At 42.1% G+C, this 23473-nt stretch overlaps 2 protein-coding genes across 6 annotated transcripts in view; one reads left to right on the plus strand and one right to left on the minus strand.

Annotated features, from left to right (window-relative positions):
• Window positions 1-23473, minus strand: part of pcxb (pyruvate carboxylase b) — a 326810-nt gene that overhangs the window by 99271 nt on the left and 204066 nt on the right. The gene's annotated exons all lie outside the window — the stretch shown is intronic.
• Window positions 1-23473, plus strand: part of LOC146580438 (leucine-rich repeat and fibronectin type-III domain-containing protein 4) — a 36863-nt gene that overhangs the window by 9521 nt on the left and 3869 nt on the right. For both annotated transcript variants that reach the window (XM_085267194.1, XM_085267195.1), the window contains exons 3-7: window positions 8526-9134; window positions 9222-9384; window positions 11159-11329; window positions 13076-13237; window positions 13864-14598. In XM_085267194.1, coding sequence (XP_085123320.1) covers window positions 8552-9134; window positions 9222-9384; window positions 11159-11329; window positions 13076-13237; window positions 13864-14598 — 1814 coding nt within the window. In that variant the 5' untranslated portion in view covers window positions 8526-8551. The remainder of the gene's footprint in view (window positions 1-8525; window positions 9135-9221; window positions 9385-11158; window positions 11330-13075; window positions 13238-13863; window positions 14599-23473) is intronic.

Below are 23473 nucleotides of genomic sequence, written 5' to 3' on the forward strand. Positions count from 1 at the left end.
TCCCCGCGAAAGGAAATGCACACACAACACAAGCTGTGCTGGTACACTTCTATAATGGCCACAAATACCAGTAGGAAGAAAGTTCAGGCGGTGTATACGAGAGTTACATAACAAATCATAACGGCACCACTCCCCGTCCCTCTGTGCCAATGAAGTGCCAAAGAAAATCACTGTCACCTCTGTTGTTTGCCAATTCAATTTACCTCCCAGAAAATACAATCCCCAAGCTGTGCAGTTGTGTGGGCTTTCCAAGGGGAGGAAACTAAATTACAAACCCTCAGCAAATAATGGGTTATTGGCTGCCACAGTTATAACAACCTTAATGGTAATGACACTGTTAGAGAACTGGAAAGAAAGCCTCCAAAGCTATATGTTCATTTGATTGATGGAAGAGGAACAAAATAGCCAGATGGAGGTGCACATATGTGAGCCGTGACACCAAGTAGAGGCCTACTCGTTGCTGTGGTTCATCACGTCAGGTTTTCCTGCTCAGCCTCTCCGTGGTTCACCAATTCACAGCCAGCGCCAAATCAGAACAGCAGGGTTAACACCTGGTTTTTGGGATGTCTGGCACATCCTGCAGCCGAGCGCTTCCACATATTGCACGAAGGGAGGTCTGGCCACTGTGACAGCCACACTTCAAAAAGAATCACAGGTAACCGAGGTGGTTCAACTTTTATGACTTTTTAAGCAGTTTTTAACAAGCCACTCCAAGTTCATTAAAGACTGGGTTGCTTATCTATGCAAAGCTGATGCGAAGTGGCAGCTTTTATAAAGCCAAACTTCAAAGACTCCATCAATATTGCCATTTTTTTTCCTACTCCAAACACAGTGAGCGGAGAACAAGCAGAGTGGGTTGCTTTCTCTTAAGTGTTGCCATGTTTAAAGATTAGATAGTTTCAAGAGCTCCTGGCTTTTCATAAGGTACAGTAGCCAAAAGCACCCTACAACGCTAGAATCTCTCAGATCAAACACTCGTGTCTTCAAATTTTGTACAAATAAGAGTAAAAGCTCTTCAGACTGCTTAAGAAAAATCGCCAAAACCACCAGAGTTTTTATGATCTTCATGCAAGAACTGTGAAATGTGCCTCAGTGAGACAAAAACAAGGATAATATATGAGCCACTTAGTACATAAATTGATGGGAAATTTCACAGGAATGAAAAAACAAATAATTGAACCAAAAACCCAAATGAAAACACGTTAAATATCTGGCTATGAGACGTTCCAGGAATAGAAACAATTATTGAAATCTTCCAAACAGGAAGGATTCCAACAGGAATTAGTGAGAGTGGGTATTGCATACAGATGAATATACGAGTACGTACACACACATTCATTTCTTCCTCTTTCAAATACAACAGAGGCTTGGGAGGAATTAGTTGAGTCGAGTATTTCATAAGTAGTGTATTATTTTGGAGTGCCACTGTGAAGAGACTGCAGTCTTTTTATTTTAAAGAGAACACACTTCACTTCTTTCACTCCTACTATTTACCTCAGGGGTTCTGTGAGCTTTCTTTCCTCCCCATCAGTACCCCCATCTGTATGGCAAAAAGATGAAAAGACCGAAAAAGGACTCCACACAAACGAGCATGTTTTTGTTCTTTCTTGAGAGGCCCATGCTTGACACAAAGATTAGGATTACACTGTAACTCCTGTTTGAAAGATAATGATCTTCACACTTCTCAGTCAGCCAAAGACCTGAAACAAATCTAAAGTTGGAGCGTTTGTAATCATCTCATTTTCTTTTGGGACAGCAGCCCGTAGTTTGCTTAGTTGGGTTACTAAATTCTACTCCTACAACAACAAAACAGCATTTAGAGAGGAAACAAAAAGACTACTTTCACATACTTGGCCTTTACTTTTAATTTTCTGACCTCAAGATGTGGTGCTTTAAATGTCCCATCCCAACTTATCTGTAATTTTCTTGACCACTAACCTCGTCACTCCTCCTTACCTCATCGCCTTTCACTCCCACTTCTCCCACCACTATCGTGATGGCGATGACATACAGAGTCGTTTTTAGCAGCTCTCCCTTCCTCTAATCAAATCCCGTCTTCCCTCCCTCATCCCTCTCTCTGACAGTGATGGATGGCGGCCTTCACCCGTTTATCGCCTTTACATATTTCTCTGCCCATCCGCTTAACGACACGCATTCACACACAATGACTTCATCCCCCTTTCTCTCCATTTTCCTCAAACTCTCCTCTTCCATCCCACTTTTCCTCCGCTCGTCACACAACTGGCTTCATTTTATCCCATCTTGCACCCTTCCCTCCTCCATCTTATGTACTCCATTTTTTTTTTGCTTCCCACTTTCACTGTATTTCATGCTTTAGTCTCTCCTTACCTCTGCATTTGTTGTTTTTTTCCATATCCAATACCGTTACCCCGTCCCTGTGCTTTCTATACATACTAAAGAGGACCAAGTACGACAGAGGAGCGATAGTATCAAAAGGATGAGTGGGCTTACAGTACACACGAGTGCTGCAAGAAGAGGCTACGTGGGTGTTCTTTTGTTCCTTGCCTAGAGAGAGTGTGTGTCTATGTGTCGGCCTCCCTATAATTATGATTGTGTGGGAAGACTGTTTTGGTATGCTCGCAGTTGTTTCTGTATGCAAGTGCTCACCTAATATGAAGGGCCTGGATTATGAGTAAGAGTGCATGCTAGAAAGCCTTAGTGTAACCGAAAAAGAATTTGAATGCGAGCGAATGAAAGGCTGCCTCCATATTTGATCTCTGCATTTATGCTAGCGGAGCTTTTGCGTACTGTAACATCAAACAATGCAGCAGAGCTCAAGTGCATGCCAGCCATATGAATAGACAGTCAAATGATGCCGCTTTAAAACTTTCCATTCATTTCTACCTCCAAACTAAACGCCTTGCAGTCCAGCATTAACTGCTTAGTGGCAACGCGATGTCTGGCTGTCAGTGATTTCTGACTGAAGCCTGTTGAGACACCTATTCACAGCCCAATAAGATCTGTGGATTACCGTGCTTGTGATAAGTGGCTTCTGAGAGCAAATACAAATCCCCTTGTTTATAAACATTGCAACATTCCCTAAGTCGATTATGGGCTAATGGCATTTGCGAGTGCCAAAGTGGATTCGCGCACACACGCCAATCTGCAGATTTGGAAATATAATCACAAACCTACATGTGCAAACACACAGACACACATGGATTTTATTAACATTATTAATAGTGGCTGGCATTTAAAAGGCCCCGACATTAATAATGATCCACAGAAACCAAGGACAACAATGGACCAAGTGCATTAGGTCCAACATGTGAAAAACAAACTTCAAACTGACGCATTAGAGCTTTTACCACAAGTCATGCCTTAAGCTTATTTTAATTTGCATGGGTTCGGGTTCAACAGTATCACAGAAAAAACACATAATGAAAATTCATCATTTTAAAGCCATTAGTGGCAACGCATTCAGCAGTGTTTGTCCTCACTAAGAGAAGCGGCACCCTCCAGGGCTTGTGGTGGGTGTTAAAACTGAAGCTTGCTGGAGTTGGGGTGAGGTCAGGTTCAGTCTCTTGGCACCGAGTTGTGCTCCAGAGCAGAGGGTACAGAGTAGATCCTTCCATAGATGCTTTTAGCTCATGTTCTCACTCTCACTTTATGCAGCCTTTTTTGCTCTCGTCAACAGTCTGTTTCCTGCTCTCTGGACAGCTATGGGTTCACGCAGGGTCGTGCAAGAAGAGATTTCCCAAAATAGAGTAAAAAAAAACAAAAATACCTGCAAACAACAGATATGGTACACAAGCCTAAGATGAGCTAGCAAATACACATGTACCTTCATATTAATAGTCTGTTGTTCATACTCCTCTTTGTCTAGTTTCCGGCGCATTTTTGTGCTCTTCTCTGTGATTTATTTCTTAATCATTAATCTTTTATCGACTGACCTCCTTGACTTTTTTTTTTTTGTCCCAAAAAGTGTCAAGTAGGCTTTGTCCCAGTGGGCTTTTGTCCTTATTGCTATATACTGCGATGTCTTGTTCTCTGTGCACGTGTGGCTGAGCGAGAGTGCAAAAAAGTGTGGGTGTGTTTGTGTTGACACACATAAGTGTGTCCCCGGCTTATTGCAAATTCAGCAGCAAACTCTTAAGAGCACAAGAAGACTTCCTAAGTGCAGACAAGTGTCACATTAATTCACAAACAGGAACACGCACTAGACATGCATGGTGGGAGTTCATGTCTACAACCGTATATAGCAAGTGCAGATACTTACCTAGCTTATTTCAGTTACTGCACGCGCACACATGCCGTACTATAGCTTTCTGAGGCATCGGTACAAAGCGTTAGATAAGAATTTATTGATTCCCAGAGGGGAAAATCCAGTGTTACAAGAGTGTCACACACACAGACCAAAGAGACAAGGAAAGATAAGAGGGGGGAAGAACTGGAATCAAAAAAAGCTATATATTTGTATAACAGATGAACAGAGATAAATATCAGGCAAAAGCTATTTTCAACTAGTGGTTAAAAACTGAAAAAGTTAAGGTTAAGGCATTGCTGTAGGTTACATTATACGCAAGTGACAGTTACCCGATAGAACCAGGTAAGATTAGAAATGTAGGAAGTTGATTTGAGGGATTTATAAGCTGTGGCAAACATCTGAGTTGTATCATTTCAAACAAGAGGATTTGTTGAGTTTCACATCTGAAGATGTAATCTGGGTACCTTTTTGTGTGCAGATTTTGGAATCACAAATAAGAATGGGTCACCAGAGGTGTACTGGCTAAGGTCCAAAGGAGACTTTCTCAAATACAGTCAACTGTATGTCCTACACCGACTGTCACTAAAGGGAACACATGAATCAGAAGAAACACTCATCCTAGGCTGGAAGCAGCTATTAAATGCCATAGTGCATCAGGCATACTGCTGTGTCACTCTTTATTTTTTGCATAAATATGAAATTTAAAGAAAACTCCTCACAATTTAAAAAACTTAAAGTATTTACTTATTGGATTAACATGTTTACTACTTGCATCTTTATCACTGTTAAAGAGGGAAAAAGATGCAATGAGAGCATGGAAGAAGAAAAGAGTGAAAGAAAAAGAGCGAGAGTAAATGAATGGGACAGGGTGCTATCTATCTCTTTGGCTCTGATCGATCAGCAGCTGAGCAGATCAGTTACATCCAACTTGTGTGCCAGAAAGCTTCAATACTGCACTGCTCTGGTTGTAAATGAGATCTCCTCCATAACAGAGGAAGAGCACCAAATGAAGGAGAGAGTGAGACGCTGAGTGAGTAAGAAGAAAGAGAAATGACAGTTTGGGAGGGGAAGAAAGAAATCAAGAGAAAGCAGATGGAGAGAAGAGATGAGTGGGAAAGTTAGATAAATGAAGGGAGGGAGGAGAGAAATAGCGAGGAGGGAGGGAGGGAGCCTCTGAGACAGGCAGGGTGCAGCATATAATCATGTGTGGTTTGCAGGATCAGAGGGTGTGTGTTTGCATGTGTGGATAGTTTGTGACTGAAAGTTAGAGCAGCACTGGCAAGGAGACATGGAGGGCAGCAGAATCAGCAAGCGATAGGGAGACGAGACAAAATGACAGAGGAAGTGCTGCCGGAGAAGGTGGTGAGGTAGTGCTGTGACTGATAACATTGTCGTACTTGGGTTGCCTCAAGGGCAGACAAGACGGAGAGAAAGAAAAAGAGGGAATGAGACATAAAGAAAGAAAATGTGGTAATTTACAGAATAGCCAGAGGCAGAAAGATGGAAGGTGAGCAAGGATGCAGAAACAGGATAGGCAAAGATAACAAGGAAGACAACTGCAGGGAGAGGATAGAAGATGAGGAAACAGAGCCCAATCCCTGGAAATAGAGAAAGAAGAGGAGCGGTACAGTAAGAGAGAGGTGTGGGAGTGGACAGTGTGGGCAGGGAGGACACGAGGAGAAGGCTTTCACAAGGAGAAGAGGAGACAGAAGGTGGAAATTAAAAACAGAGTGAGAGTAAGGCCAGGAGAGTTATTAGATGACTGAGAAGAGCTAAGCAACGAGAGTAGAGGAGGAAAAAATGAATGAGACAGACAAAGGTCAAATGACGGTGTGGAGACAGATGCAGGACGCACAACAGAGGACTGCACGAGCATTACTGACATTCAGCATGCCGCAGGCAAACCAAGTGTTAGCAAAGCGTGGGGTAAAGCTGGTTTAGCGCCGATCGTATGAAGACACCACCTGACATTAGGGCTTTTCAGGGAACATGGCGGAGAAGACACATTTTTATGCAGTATTACACTTTGCCAGAGTATTGTCACATTTTAGTATGCATGGCTCCACAGGAGTGCAGGAGCAGTCGACTTCCAGCATCAACCTGCCCCAGGGACTGGCTGTCACTGCAGGCTTCCGTACCTTTGTCCTCCTCCCCACACTCCCACCATCCCACTCTCTCCTGCTGCAAGCATTTTCATCCTTCCTTTTCTTTTTTTTGAAAATGATGACACTAGACATAAGGAAATAATCCCTGATATCATTGCTAAGCTGGAGAGCATCTTGGGAGTTTTATTTTTAGGCTGGGTTGAAAACGGTACAGAGTTCCTGGTAGTCATTGCAGCTTCCCAGAACAACCAAGAGGCACTCAAGTAGCAAAAAGCAATGTTTTCTAACTCTGCAGTCTATTGACGTACAACTGAACGGCTTGATGGGATGGGCAGAAAACCGGGCTCATGCCCAAACTGCATTGCTCTTGATAACTAATATCTCATTGGTTTAATGTGCTGCCCAAGCATCATGCTTCAACAGGAAACGCAGGATATTAAAGCAGCAATGGAACCATTCAATAAAGCAAAAAAGTAGTTCTTGCGTGATCTATACCACCTTTTTCATTCCTTCCCCTCAGCTTTTACCGAGAACATTTGAGATCCCAAGATTAAAAAAAAAAAAAGTATATTCATTTCAGGCACTAGAGTTCTCATCTTCTCATTTACTCAATACAAAGTTATCATTCAAAAAGGAGACAGTGTAGCCTGGTCTAATATAGAGCTCACATTTTGGAAGCAGACCAAAACTACCATGTAGCAGTCTTGCTATCCGAGCTAGATTGCAAACGCTCCTCTAGTTTCAGGCAAAAAGAGTAAAGCCAGAATCTAATGGAAAATATTGAGCCGCAATTTGCGTCAACCTGTAAAGCCATTGTGATGCATAGTTATGCCTGGTCATTACTCAAAGTATTGGGTTGCACATACTGTATATCACCGTGTAATCATCACACTCTAGTTTTTGCACTGTCAGTTTACAGATTGCTTCATATGAAAATATCCCCATCGTTCTTCAGTGATGTTTTTGTGTCCGTCCGTGACTCACCATCTCATCTCCCCTCATCGCATCTCTGACTGTTATCAACCATCTCTGTCACTCTTTCTGCATCTAGGCTACAGTTGCTATAACAACTATTAGGCATGGCAATCAGTGGCTGTGACTCACTCCTATACCTTATCACTAAGCCACAATGTGTGCATTTACTGGCAAGATAAAGGCAGAGGGATGCCATTTCAAAGCCACAACACAAACAGAAGTGAGATTTTTAACACCGAACAAAACAGCTGACCCGCCCCTACAACCAAAAAGCCAATTAACAGCCAAACGGGGAGTCATTTGAGCCAATAATGTTACACTGACAGATGTCAGAGACACAGTGTATACGTTTTGAGTGCCTTTATTCACAAATAACCAGAATTAGCATGACATTTGTTTATATGTTCTGATAGGGTTTTCCAGAGATGCTTATCATGTTTGCAAGTATTTGTAACAGTGTGTGCCCAAGTGTAACCTGATGAATCAGAGCTTGTTGGGGGTTTTTTTGCTTTAAAATAGTGACTGAATTATGGATCCTCTCCATACATTTAAAAAAAACAAGGCTGCAGAGTAGAACGACTTGCTTCTAGTACGACTGTACTGCCATACATACTGTATGTGTGAGACTTACAATGGGACCCTGGTGTGTTTAGTACTATGCCAGGCTTACCAACACCTGCATTGTGCTTTATTTGAGCTTTGCTGTGGAATCCAGGCTGATGGGCTGCTGAACCAATTTGATTCCCTGACCCATAGTGTTAAGAAAGGGTCCTATGATATAACAATAATCCACTCTAACATGTTTCTAGGTAACTGTTACTATGGGGACTGGCTGTGTTCAGTCTTTTGGGATGCTGTTGCTAGGCAATAAGCTACAGTGGCAAAGAGGTAGACAGGACAGAATATACATGTAAGCCAATTAAAAAAAAAAGAAAAAAAAAAGCACACAGCAAGGGAGGCAACCATTTTTCAATACAGATTTTTTTAATGCTACAAAGCACCATGTAGGCACTAGTGTGAAGTGGTACTTGTTTAGAAGAGGCCTTGACCCACACAGGTATGGATGTGTGTAAAGCAAGCCCTTGCTTCACTTCTGTCTAGTCAGAGTAGGTGGAAGACAAAAAAACCAGACACACACATAGAAATACGACCAACTGTATGAGTTTAAAAACTATGTCTAATCTTTTCCCCCCCATCTGTTCTCTTTTTCTCTCCAGGTCTGTGAACAGCCAGGCGTTCTACCATGCCTGTCCCCCCACCCTTCAATCCCCGCAGACAAAAACACCTACCCCACACACACCACCCCGAAGACAGAGCAGAGGGCTCCGACTTCCCATCCCTCTTCCCTCTGCCCAGTCTGTCCGTCTCTCTTCTGTCCCCTCTTTTTGTTTCATCTCTGTCAACTTCCTCCCATCTCATCCACTGCGCCTGTCCCAGGACTGCAAAGAGAACCCTCCCGGACTCTGTCCCTTTCCCAGTCTTTCACTGGCTGACTTTGGTCACATGCTGCCTGCTTCCTTCTCTAATTGGAGCAGGGGAGACGTGGGGTGTGGTCTCGGCCTGTCCTTTCCACTGCGTGTGTCGAAACCTTTCGGAGTCACTGAGCACGCTCTGTGCCGACAAAGGCCTCCTGTTCGTCCCACCGCATGTTGACCGGCGGACAGTTGAGCTGCGACTGGCCGATAACTTTATAACAGAAGTGGGCGGAAATGATTTTGTCAACATGACCGGATTGGTTGATCTGACACTGTCAAGGAACACCATCCACCTTATTAGACCAATGGCCTTTGCTGACCTGGAGAGTCTACGCTCTCTGCATCTGGATGGTGAGCAGTTATTTTATTCTCAGTGTTCAAGACTTGAATCAAATACACTACTTAAACGTGTTTTTACCCGTTTATTGTTTTATCCAGGTAATCGCTTGACAATACTCGGACCTAGAGACCTTGCAGGTTTGGTCAATCTGCAGCACCTGATTGTCAACAACAACCAGCTGATCAAGGTCTCCGTGCAGGCTTTCGATGACTTCTTGCTCACACTGGAAGACCTCGACTTATCTTACAATAACCTCAGGAGGTGAGTTTTTGCTTTTGTTGGGTATCACCCACGTGCACAGCACATCCAAGCCACAGACATTGTTCTTTAAGCAGAAATCATCAAAAATGGGGCCTGGAGCCAGACTTGCAACGTTTAAAAACGGCAGTGAAGTCCGTTGTTGATAGAGTTTCTCACTAAATTACTCCAAAAACTTGTACGTGTGAAGGTTTTGTGCCTTTCCACTGATCTCTCAATTGTTCATATGACGGTAAACTCAATGAATTAAGAAAAATAAACTATGAGATTATTTTTCTTGCAATATTTCAGGATGTTCATCCTCCTTGTAAATAGGTCATTCTTAAATAGATAGTATTTAACAAGAATACTTTATTTTGCACATTTTGAAGACATATCTCACATGGGTTTATGGTTACAAGTTTAAGTTTTAGGAAAACACCTTGTGCTACACAACTTAAAGGGGAAAAGAACCATATACTGTTGTTTTTCTTAGGCTGCATACAGTGGACTGAACGTGGCCCATGAACTAAATTGAGTTTGACATCCTTTGTGTCAAACTCAATTTAATTCATGAGCCAGCATACACTGACACACCCGTCTCTGTCAGTGTATCCTGCACACAAAATTTACACACAAATGCACAATGAAAACACTTGGCATATGAGGCAACGAGGAGAAGAAAGGGAAAGAAAAATGAAAGTCAATTTTGATGAGGTTCTAATTTTCTTTCACTTCATCTGAGCTCACTCCACTGCCACCGTGTACACTGTTATAGCTGCTCTATACAGCTGAGTGCAGGGTGCAGTATTCTTCTCGTGTCTATTTAGGACAATAGGGATTCAGGGTTACTTTCCATTCCTCTGGTCTAAATGATAAGTCAGAACAATGATGATATTCTCTTTTAGACCTCTATTCTCTTCCTAGTGTCCCTCTGTACTGATAAATTCAGCAGCATTGGGCTGTCAGTTCTGATTAAGATGTTTCATTTGTCTCCTCTAAAGCAGCTCTTTGGCCTTTCTCCAACCTCTAAAACCATAATCTAAACCATAAACATGGTCTAATTAACTATGCCTGGCACTTCTTTCCTCTTTCAGGCCTGTTGTCTAATCAAACTATTGTACAGATAAATGGAGGCCACCTGCTGTAACCATCAATGTTTACCAAATTGTTTTTGTAACTGATTAAAATCACTGAATACGTTTATTTAGTCAACTACAAAAAGAAAAGCATGCTTTGCACCCAATGAACTTTATTACTCAACAGCAAGGTGATTGTAAAGTTCAGTTCGGTGAACCTGGACACAAAAAAAGGTTAAAATCAGCAGGGCTGGTGTGACTGACGCCAAAAAATAAATGCTTCGTATTTTTCCTATTTTGCTAGTTCCAGACATTTCATTTGGATTCACTAATTGGTCCAAAACAGGGAATGACAGCACTAATGGAATACTAAATGACTACAGCAATGGGTCACAGATGGGACTTGGGGAAACCCAGATAGAGCAAAAGATTCAGAAGGAAAACAAGCATCTGTTGTTGTTGTCTGCCATTGTTGTCACTATTAATTCATCGTTGCATATTTGTTCTCTGCCGAGTAAGAAGAAATTACCCAGAGAACAACAAATGAACTGTGGATCTATCGGTGCTACAATCACATCCTTTAATAAAGTGGTCTCAAGAGGTGGATCTGTCTTTAGAGCTGCTGTTACTCCATCTTCACACTGCATGATCAATCTCACTACAAAGTTTACCAATTCAATAAATCTCACATTAGCCGTTGTTCTTTTTTATATCTACAGGGTACCATGGGAGTCCATTCAGAACATGGCCAGTCTGCACACACTAAACCTCGACCATAACCTGATAGATCACATAGCGGAAGGAGTCTTTGGAGAGCTGTATAAGCTTGCAAGGCTGGATATGACCTCCAACAGGCTCCGAACCCTGCCTCCTGATCCTCTCTTTGCAAGGTAGCTCTTAAGCTTCAACTTTTATGTTTCCCTCAGAAGTAGCTTAGTAGAAATATCCTGTTGCAGACGCCACAAAGCTACCAGTGTGTGTGTTTTTAGCAGGGTGCTTTCTGGCACAGAAAAAGAAGAAAGACAATGCTGGTGTGCTGGCATTCGGTAAATTCTTTAGTCAACATTTACTTTTATGCTATTTATGTGCCACCACAAATTCTCACCACTTCGCTGACTCAAACATATTTCAAGTTTTGAAATAGTGATGGCGAGTTATATGACGGTTATAAATAGAAGTACGCACTCATTGTAAAGCTGTCAGCTGTGCTCCAACTAATGTGGAAATCAAAGTCCAGCTGTGACACAGCTTTGGTCAACTGGAACTCAGTGGGACTGACATTTTTGTCAAATCAACCGTATGAGGTGTTGCACTGACACGATTTCTAACTCGCCTGTCTAAGGACTACGTTGCACGCTATGACAGACCATAGTGTGCAAGATCATAACAACTGACCAGTGCTTTGATTAGTAATAGAGACATTTCAGCTCAGGCCACCTTTTAAAAACAAGTTAAAATGATCTCTTTAATCATAACTTCCCCTGTAACTGCATCCAGATTTAAAAGGGAAACCTGAATGCTTGCACAACAAGTTGTATTCTTCTATAGTTTATGCAATCCAGTGTTTAAATCTTTTATATTTTAACATAAAGTTCAGTCTGATTGTACTAAATAGAGCTTCTCACATAGCCATGCTATACACAGCCAGTTTATTCTGCAGTTTCACATGTTCCCATACCCTCTACAGATCACACCAGTCATTAAATGCCATATAAAATTACTTATAACAGCTTGGTATTAAAATGGAAACTTGGGAACAATTATCAAGTTTAAGGTTTTAGAAACATTTGAAAATAAGTTATGGCACAACAAAATTTTTTACAATTGCAGACATTTGCACAATAAATGAACTCCACGAATTGCTTCCCTTCCACTGATCCATGTGTTCAGATAACGCAAAGGTGGATTTGATGTTCACATAAATCAACGTACAGTCACAGTTAACCCTTTTCTAAAAACGGCTGTGAACTGTAAAATGCTTTGCGGGAGCAGATCAGTATAAAGTACATTAAAAGCAGAAAATAGAGTGACACAATCAGACAGCTGAGCCTCGTCTATCAAGCTTTGTCCAATTAACTTCAAAAGAATTTGTTAAACAAAAATTGCAACACTTGTGCAACGGTGCCCATTAGAGGTCTCAGAAAACAAGTAGTGGTCTCCAAACCATTTGTCAGAATGAGAATCAAAGCTAAAAATTTGTGGTGAGCAAAGACAGCCTCATCTACCAGCCGTTCACACTGTATAACTGACAAGTTTTACTCAGTGATGCATGCAAAGCTCAGATTTCTGTCAGGAGCAAATAGCAGAGAGGTTGAACATGGTATGTTCAAATGTGAAGATACCATGTTCACATTTGGTTTGCACCAAATTGACTTCAACCTGTCTAAGGACAAGTTCATGAAAGACGTCCTAAAGTTGTTCTTAGAGAGAGATGTTCAAAGTAAATCATTTATAAAAATTTAACCAAATGCAAATTGATTATCTTCATGAGTTTTAAGGCTCTTTTGTATTCACTACAGGTACTCGTTTCAAAATGAGAGAAAAGACAATTATGAATACTGCATTTAAATAACCTCGAAGTCCAGCAAGGCATCATTAAGTGAATGGACTGACTGCTTTTCTTTTATTATATTCAGGTCTCAGACAGGTGCAATAAGTCCTACCCCATACAATGCTGTCATAAGCCTAAATTTTGGAGGGAACCCACTGCACTGCAATTGTGAACTGCTGTGGTTAAGGCGCCTCATCCGTGGAGATGACATGGAGACGTGTGCCACTCCTGCTCACCTTGCTGGAAGGTAAATCATCGTCAGCTGGTCAACGGATTATTCTGATTCTTGTAACTAGTAAAGGTTTCCTCTATCATAGGGCAACAATGTAATAAGTTACAGGCTGAACAATGTTTTGAATTAAAATGACCTAATTCTTACCTTAATGAGATCAAGCTCAAACTCATGAGGACAGGTACGCCATGCAGCCAGTTTTAAGAACACTGGCGTGATATTTTGCCCCTAATTAGATACTCTGAACTACCTCTACTTCCTACATCACTCTTTTCTAAATTTCTAGTCTAACTCTAGTCAAAACCACACTGAAAATGAAGCATTTATGAGGAAAAGGAGTTGCTGTCCTCATCAGTCTGCTATTATTCACATTTTCAGCATTTTTGAGTTTGTCATCATAGGATCCTGGTGTCTCTTAGTTTGAATATGTATGCGGACAGATGTTAACATGATAGGCTTTGATAGAAGGAAGCTGTTGGTCTTCGCATTTTAAGCTCCTGTCCCACATATGATTCTTGCGTGACTCATTGCAAGATGCTATCTGGTTAATTGATCATTTGGGATTTGTGGAGAATAGCAAAATTAATTTGCTCCACCCATCTCCCTCCACCTCTCTCACTGTCTCTTTTCTGTGCCTGCAGATATTTCTGGTCAATTCCTGAGGAGGAGTTCACATGTGAACCACCTCTCATCACTCGCCACACGCACAAGCTGTGGGTGCTGGAGGGCCAGCGAGCCACGCTAAAGTGCCGTGCCATTGGTGACCCCGAGCCAGTAGTCCACTGGGTTTCACCAGATGATCGCATCATCGCAAACTCATCCCGGACCAGCTCCTTTAGCAACGGGACCTTGGATATCTTGGTAACAGTAGCCCGTGATGACGGGGCATATACATGTATCGCAATAAACGCAGCAGGTGAAGCAACTGCCACTGTGGATCTCAAAATAATCCCCCTGCCTCACCGGGGTGGAGTAGGTGGAAACGCTGGGAGCAACAGTGTTAACACCAAGAACAACAGGAACGTGACCAATGGAATTTTACGGACCGATCCGGGCTCGTCGGATATTAGCACGGCCAAAAATGGAGGGATTAACAATGGCGGTGGACGCGGAGGAGAGCCAGAGGATGGGAAAAGAGTTGGAGGGGATGACGAAGAGGGTGACGGCGGTAGGGCATCTGAAGGAGAGAGGACTGATGGAGGAAGCATGGAGGAAGAAGAAGGGGACGAAGAGGAAGGAAGGATGATTGGAGTACAGGGAGTAACATCGACATCGGCTCAGGTCCGATGGGATTTGGGGCGTTTGTCTGGAGCTTACGTTGTCTGGATGTATCAGATACAGTACAACTGCACCGCCGATGAGACGCTCGTTTACAGGTCAGTTCAACTTTACTCACAATGCAAATAATAGAAGCTTTTGTCGCTTATCTAATGGCAAACTTAGACACTTGCCATATGATTGCTTTCTCAGCTTCTCCTCCAGAAGGTATTTTTGCAGGGTCATGCCCACCCTTTTCTTTCATGCTAATCATCTTAAATATTTATCCATTACAATATGACACCTCAGTAGTCGAACTGTTCATCTTGCATATTGATGTGCGGATAGCTTAAGGGAAAAGTGAACGGGGAGCGGAATAAAGGGATAGTGGACGAGAGAGTGTTAATAATTTATCTCCATCACTATGACACTTAATCTCAATAGGCAGTAGCCAGTGCATATGGGTGAGTGCAGAATGGGAGGATATGTGGATAACGTGGAAAAGGATTTGAAGGAGGGGGATGTTTCTGAACCGAGCTGCGTAACATAAACATCAAGAGGCCACGGTGTCCATCTAAAAATGCACGATAACAGTGATGCAACATGTATTTAATCTAAATACACTAATTTTCATAAGTTATGTCAGTGTATGACTCATCATAGTCTAAGAGGGAGATAAATAACCACTTAGAAAGTTGATTTGTAGTTAAAGGATTCAAAGCTCTTATTTACGCCATGGCATACAAGTACAGGGTACAGATCTGGAAAACATGGAGGTAAAACTAAAAAACAAACATCTGCAAGTATTTGAAAATTCCGCTTTTTCCCCTCAAAGATCTAATGTAGCTGTGGCTATACAAGATAAGTTCTACATAAGGAAGACCAAAAACAATATCCTGAAAAATCGCATCTTTTTTATTTGCATTTCTAAAATATTGGGCTTGCATAAGAATCCATGAGAGAAAACAGTCTAAACAAAGCTAAAGGACGAGACTAATGTCTTTCAATATAAAACAGTGTGGCTTTTTTTAGCTACTTGGTGTGCTTACATGTACAATACTATGGTGCTGTTCATGAATTATAGCGGTACACAGTCAAAGTTTACTGTTTTTGAATTTATGAGCGTAGACTGATGAGACATTATGCGTGGGGTTATTGCTACAGTGGCTGAAACAGTGAGGAAGATGGGATAAGACACTGGGCTGGCTGAGCAAGGGCTGCCACTGTGCTATTATTTGTGTGGGGTTTTTATTTTAGCTGGCAGTAATGCTGGGGTTCAATGTGGCTTCCCTCAGGTATTATAAAGAAGGCATTAAGCTGTAAGTGTATCGTAAGGGGTAGAGCAACTCGTATGACAAAGACTGTAGAGAACAGAGATGGAAATATGATTGTGAAGAAAAAAAAGCTATAATCTGAAAGTTTGAGAGCAAAGTAAAAATAGTAGGAACCTGAGCTGTTTGCAAAAGGGTGGATGGGGAGGTAAAAAGCAATACTATGAGTGAAGGATACAGTTAGAAGGGGAAAGCGGATGAATTTAGACATGTGGACTGAGACCTGTAGAGACTGAGAAGATGGGTTCTACCCAAATCACCTTGAGGTGAGATTGAGATAAAAGCAGGATGTGTGAAAGCAGACTGACAGTAAGGAGGACAAGAGAGTAGAAGGCCCACGTGGGAAAAGGAAGACAAAAACAAAAAAAGGAACCGAGGGTGGAGAGAGGGAGGGAAGGTATTTAAATCCATAACTGAAATAGAAAGACCGTGTACACAGATATACACCTGGGTATGAAAGAAAGGGGGAGGTTGGGGGAACTGATGCAATAAGGGAGAAAGGAGAAAATGGAGCCCACGGAAACGTAAGACAGCGAGAAAAAAAAACAACAAGCAAACAGGAATAATGTGACAAGGGAGCAGGAACGTTTAGAAATAGAGACGAGGCAATTTTGTGAAAGCAAAGTGCTCCTCTGCTGAAAAGGAGGTTGTGCAGTTGAAAGGATGGAGATAAAGAGATGTCCAACAGGAATGCAACATCAAAACAAATAACATGCAGATTCTTTAGACTCCCACGACACGCTTGTTATACCTAAAATGAGCTCACTGACATCTCGAGTTCCTTGTTGATCACTAGTGTTAATTTCTCAGTGGATAATAATCTGAGATCAGGGGAGCAAGCTGGTTATCTCTAGTAACAAAGGTTAAGAGAAGATACTCTCCACAAACTATGAGATATCAAACAACACAATACCAGGTTAATTCGTTTCTCGATTAAATTTGACTCAAAATTTAAGTGTATTTTCTCAAGGGTGGTTTTATAAAAATACAGACTTCTTTGGGCACCTAAACGTAGCTCTTTAAGGCAAAAGGTTGACACCAGTAAAATGCTTTTCTTAAACACTCAGCTGTGAGAGAAACAAAAGAAAACAGAAGAGATAAGCATGAAAGAATGAGTCACAGACCAGCTGGGATCACAGGAGAGTAAGCGATCTGAGGTTTTGCCAGATTGTGACACATACAGCCCTCTGTTTTCCTGGTGGTGTGATTTGTTCAGAGTAGGGTAGTGGCCATTTTAACAGGTCAGTGTGGAAAACAGGTTGAAATAGGAGACAAGTCTGGAGGCACAACCCTCAGTCTCTCAGGACAGAAAGAGGAAAGCAGCATACTACAACGCTGTCGAGCATTTCCAGTATGGCTTCCCATCATGCTATCAATGAGCTAGTGCCAACTAAAGTTTCACACGAGAAAAAAAGGAATCAACCAAAGCAAGTCTGGCTTAGAAACTCAAAAGGTGAGACCAGGTCAGTGAGATTTCAGGTTTTTTATCTGGGATTTGTGTTCGTATTCTATTGCTGAATTTGGGAGGAGGAAACACCAGCCACTCGCTGAATTGGGCAAAAGATGGGAAGAGGGGGAGACGAGGGGCATTCAGAAATGAAGACAGAAACACAGGAAAAGAGGAATCTTTGAGAAATGACAAGAAATAAATGCATCGTAAGATGGTGGTATACAGACAAGAGAACAGCAGACTGCACTGTATCCTTTAAAAGGTCAGTCGTATGTTAGACAACACCGACCTCCATTTTAGCATGCTTTGTAATTCTGCTGGCATCTGTGAGAGTACCAAGTACAATGTCATGGATGTGGCTTCCTTTGAGCTGTGCTCCCTCACAACATTAAGCCAGCTTCCTTCCCGGAGCTCTGCTACTCTTTAACAGCACCACACGGTCACTGATCCTTCAGTGTGACATGAAACCCAGATTCTGAAAAGCACAGTGAAAGAACTGCCAAAGATTTCCTTGTTGCCGGTAAATGTGAGCAATTACCATGACTTCTTTGCCCACGCATGGGACTGGCCTACCTGAAGGACAAAGAGCAGGACAGGAAAGCACGAGTCCATGTTAATGAGCCAGCACTTTAAAGCAACCGATGGAGCACCATCTGTTCAAAAGCGCGTTTTCGTCAGCACTTGCAAGTCACAAAGAACATGCAGTCATAGACAGTTTAAGGCTGTCAACCCTCATCGGCCGGCACTACAGCTTTGTGGAGCTTTTTCGGTCGCGTCTTAATCAGAAGCACGTCAACTTTAATGGCAGCTGTGATACTGAATTAACACATTGACATATTCCATGTACTGTATGTAGGAACACAAAGCTGAAAGAAGCATTTAATTAGCTGGGATTGTAAACAATGACCTCGCTACCAGTCAGAATCTACCTGACATGTAGTAAATAGACATTTTACAGGAAACAGATTCCATGTTCAGCACAAGTCTCACTGAGCCCAACCTCTGTATAATCCATTATTCACTAAGAATTATACAAGATATCTGCCGTTTCACTGTGCTTCATGATTTTTTTTACGTGTAAATCCATCTATTTTTAGCCTCTGGCAAGCAGTTGGGAATTAGTTATGAATCACTGCTATATACGGTATGTCAGAGAGAGCATCTGTATGACACTTGTATATGTCTGAGCCAAAAGTTTCTCATTAGGTTTAACAACAGTCTTTAAAATGCGCAGGAAGGCGTAGAGTGGCTTTGACAATTTTCACAATTGCACCCCAGTCACCACATGATCGACCTTTCTGCCGGGCACTCAAAGTGCCAAGTTCGGCTAAGACTTAATGGGAACAGTAACGATCACAGGGAGAGCAATGGGAGTACATTGGAGAGAAAAATCACGCAGAGTTTGAGAAATAATGAGAATAATGAAAGTTGTGTCTAAGAAAAGGCCGCACTGTTAAAAAGTACAGAGCGAGAGGTTGAAAGCTGCAGGAAAGGAGCGTGCTGAGAAACCGAGCTGAGAACACGGCTAATGAGTCACAAAAGGAGAGGGCTTTAATAAAAAAATCCTGAAAATTAGGTGTTGGCATTAAAGATTTTTCCTGTTGCAAATTACCCACCATATCTGACTAATATTTGAAAACACTGAATTGTGCTATGGATGTATTTATAAATGCTCACCCAGGGCACTGACTATAGCTACACCAAACTATGTGTCAGTTTTATTTATACAGCATATTTCATTACATGTAAACTAAATGTGCTTAGCAAAAGTGACAAGAATCTAAACTACAGTGTGTTCAGCCAACAAAACCAGGAAAAAACAAACAACACACTGAGCTGTGCAAATGATTTTCCCCACTGGTCCAATCAGAAATCCATCAAAATCTTCACATGGTTTCACTTTGTCATATTACAACATATTACAACACAAAAAAAAATAATCATAAAAGCAAGAAGATATGTGCAAATGCTGAGGCTGGGATTGATAAGGATGTAATAAGAGATGTGGCAGGGAGCAGGGCATGCCGAGGCATGCGGCTTCAAAGATGGAAAAAGAGGAAAGCAAGATGAACAAACAAGGACCCGGACAGCTGAGCGGTTAGAGGGCAGGGAGGGAAGCGAAAAGGAGATGAGGTAAAATGAAGTGAAGAGTTTTACCCCACGGGAAGAGCTAATTAAGTGTTAAACTACTGTGTCAATACATGCGTCAGCTCATATCAGAGGCTTCAAAAGGAAGGGGAAGAGAACAGGGTCAGCACTCAATACATATGTCACGTTATATTATTCTGTAGAGTCACATGAAGGAAAAGGACGGGCTAAGCAGGTAGCAAAGGATGGACAGGGAATTTCCTATAAATATCTAGGTGGTTAAAGTGAAGAAAGGGGGAGCAACGATGAGGACGACAAGGAGAAGGTCGCATAATGAAAGAAAGCAACCGAATCAGGCATCGAGGGGGGAAAAATAAAATCAGACCGAATAAGGAAGAGTTAAGTGAAAAGCCAGATAAAGGAAAGCAAAACAGGGGAGGTGGGGTGATCATGGAAAACTGAAGAAAGCAGACAAAATTGAGAGAGACAGATAACAAGGCAATAAACAGTCTGACGAATCAAGGCTAAAAATGTATGTAGGAAAGAGTGGACATGGGGTGGGGGGGGGGGGGGGTGAGGAGAGCTGGATAGATGTCAGCCAGAAGGAGATAATTGCTTTGTTGTTCCTCTTCATCTTTCTTTCTCTCACTCACTCCTCCGGCTCTTGCTCTCTGTGCCCAATCTTGTCTGGTGTCAGACCACCAGACTTGGTAACTCTGACAGAGAGGAGCAAGACGTGAGGCGGCGAGAATAACAAGAGAAGACAGGAAGTACGATGAGAAGAAAGAAAAAAAATTGGGCTCCACCACTCCTTGATTCCCTCCATCACTCTCTTTTCCTCTCCGCCTTACTCTCACGGGTACTAATAATTACTCGTTTCTGTGTCACCGGCTTGAACAAAGCACTCCCTTGTCTCGATTACTTTCTTCCTGCATCTGTGGATGTGCACGCCTTTGCAGGCTTTAACCATAATTAGAAGCACAGGGATGGAGCAAACTCTCTTGGTATGTTAGAAGCCGGCCCACAAAGATCGAGTCGGCGCAAATACAGACAACACCACGGCCGTTTAATCAATCAATTTTCGTAGTCCACGATGATCAGTCCGAGTTACACGAGATGCACTTTGTATTCATGAACATAATGTCTCGAGCAGAGGTTTTAGCCGGATATTATTTCATGCGTACCCACACCACATAGCTAAATACGGGTAAAAAAATGAATAATGCAGCGAGTGCTAGCGAATCAGCATATCAAAGATGCATGCGTTTGTGAATGTGTCTGGGTCTTCCATGTATATTTTAGTGAATTTGCTTGCCTATTTTTGTCGCTCCCAGTGTAGCAAAAACAACTAGAGAGGTGATTCACAATCTCATAAGGGAGGAAGCAGTGGCGGGGTGGGAAAGACGACTGAGAGGGGTGGTGGGCAAGAGGAAGAGGAAAAGAAATATAGGATACAAATGATGAGGTGGGTAGTGAAAAGGAAAAGAGGCGGTAAGAGGATGAGGGAGGAGCAGTGGTACCTAAAAAGGAGATGGCAGAGGAGATAGGGGTAGATGAGAGGGGAGGAAGAGTGACCTTGGATGCTCAATCATGGTACATGGTTATTGGTGTGGCTAATAGAGATGTAGTGGAGTGACTGAAAAGGAAGAGAGGCTGGGAGATCAGGTAGAGCCTGGTGGAAAATACCAAAGGATTTGAGGCAAGCAGATGAGGTAAAAGATACACAGGATTAGACCAGAGGAGGAGAGTGAAGTTGTAAAAGAGGTTGAACCAAAGATGACTGCATCACTGCAGATTTAGGCTAAGGAAAAAGAGGGATGGGTGATTGCACCGCAATGAAAAGCTCATAGGATATGAGGAGATAAGAGAGCCTGATCACCCAAACGGAGGAAATCTGGTCATGTAAGACTGATGGAGGAAAATAATAAAATAAGTTGGCCGCATTGACGGTGGAGGACTGATAAAGAGCTTTACAGGAGTATATAGAGGGAAGAATGGAGGACAGAGTGAATAAAAAGGGAGGAGTCTGAATAGTAGGATTAGAAAAATGACTAAAGGTGTGCATGACTGTGTGAGGCATGGTCACAATGGAGGACCAAATCAAAGACTCATCCAGAAAGCTTAGTTGTGTTAGGCTAATCCAGACAGATGCAAATATGCTGGTCTAGAATATCATCTTATAAGATTTAGGCATTCTTTTTCAGTATCCAGCAACACACTAACTCTGAACCAGTATGCACTAATATGAATCAAAGTAAGAAAAGAGATTTGGGTATTAGCCTGTGATAGACAGAAGCAGCAACTCACTGGAGTATTTCATGTTAGAAATCTGATTGAGCACCCCCTGTCTTTACTACTGGACTTCACAGGAGTTATTCACAATTCTCTGACTTGACTGATTGCACAAGAGGTTTTATTTTGAGCTTTCATCCCTGAGATATTTGGTCATAATCCTCGGTTTCACTTTCACACTCTGGATGTCTTTTTGCTGTAGGAATATGAAAACTCCTTAATCAAAACCTCTCATCTTTTTATGTCAGTGCTGGTTACTGCTGATGTTTAGGTTGTCCACTGTAGTTTATATCCATGAGTTCAGAGATCTCTGACACTTCTTTACAGTTCTGTGAGAAAGATTAAATTAGCTTCAGCATACACATTTCTTAGCGTATCAAAGTACAGCTTTATTTTTGTAATTGGCATCTCTCAAGCTTATGCTGTGCTTATGATGTTGCTATGGAAAAATTTGGCAATTTTATGTCAATTCTCAGAAAATAAGACATGACTAATATCCTGGGAAATGAAGCTAGGAAAGTTGATTGGTCCCGAGTGCTTAGTGAGTGGATATCAGAAGACGAGGTACTCTTAGTATAATTACTACACTGCTGAGTCAAATAATGAGCCTTTGCCATGGAAACATACACCTGGAACCCAAGCTGCTCCACCGCACAGCACGAGTTAACGGGCAGATTTGTAACTGTGTTAGAAGGGACTTTATAGCGACCTAATGACCGCCGGATGAGGACGACTTTAATGACGATGCCCCATGTGTCTACTCAGATTATCTGGGAACCTGGAGTGTCACACAGTACGTTGTAATTTCTTGTTAAATTCATACCGAGCTTCTGCTGAAAATTAGAAGTTTGGAAGCATTTCCTTGCTATTCAAATCACCCCAGGCAATTTGCTAAAACGGTGCAACCGTTTGAAACATTGTTATTCGCAAAGAGAGAGAGGAAGAAAAAAAAAATTTTCTTTTAAATTATACGAGTGCAAAAGTTGATATTGTGGACATCTGTAGAAAACATTTGGTTTTGTTAACTTTTAAAGCCTTGAGGAGGTGGTGAAAATGATCAATATTCCTACTTGCCATAACCCAGATCCACTGCTCTGGACTGTAGCTTGCCTCAAGAAGGCCCCTCTCATTTCCCAGCTAGCACTGCATTATTCAAGACGACTAATCCCATCTTTACACCAACATCGATATAACTACGGCTGTGAGAATTATCAGATTGGTTTTATTTGAAAAACTTCATTATATAACAGGCGCCAATTATCCCCAATTTAAAACTGAAGAAAAACAAGACCAAACCGCTGCCGTCTCTGGGTCTCCATTTTGAAGGCATTACATACTGAGTAAGGTTAGGGGACTTCTGCAGCAGCTCCCTGGATGTCTGAGTCATCCTAGATGGCATTTATAGGATGTAGCTCAGGTCTGAGGGGAGCTGAAATGGTTAGTAACGTAGGATACAAATAAGCCCTTTGATGTAGCGTGAAAGCGAATGGAGGAAAAAAAAGGACTTGGACAGCGTGATGCAGAGGAAAAACAAAGGAACTACTGACAAAATACTCTGGTTAGCAAAACAAAACTACAATACATACTTGCCCACACAAGAGGTTTGGAAATGCAGAGGGCAGAGTCATACCCATCAGCGACACTTGAGGTGCGCTTCAGTCTCCCACACACACTTTACCCTGGCATGTCACATACACAAACCCACTGGCATCAAAACACACGTTTATTCCCTCATCCCATAAATACAAACATAGATCCAGGTGCAAACACAGAAAAAATAAAAAATCACATGCAACTTATGTAACGTCTGCTCCCTCGATTCACCGTCTTTAC

This window comes from Mchenga conophoros, linkage group LG3 (genome assembly GCF_057382185.1).
Source record: "Mchenga conophoros isolate Kocher_MC1m ecotype Shallow Benthic linkage group LG3, M_conophoros_male_GT1.1, whole genome shotgun sequence".
In the NCBI taxonomy this organism is placed as follows: Eukaryota; Metazoa; Chordata; class Actinopteri; order Cichliformes; family Cichlidae; genus Mchenga; species Mchenga conophoros.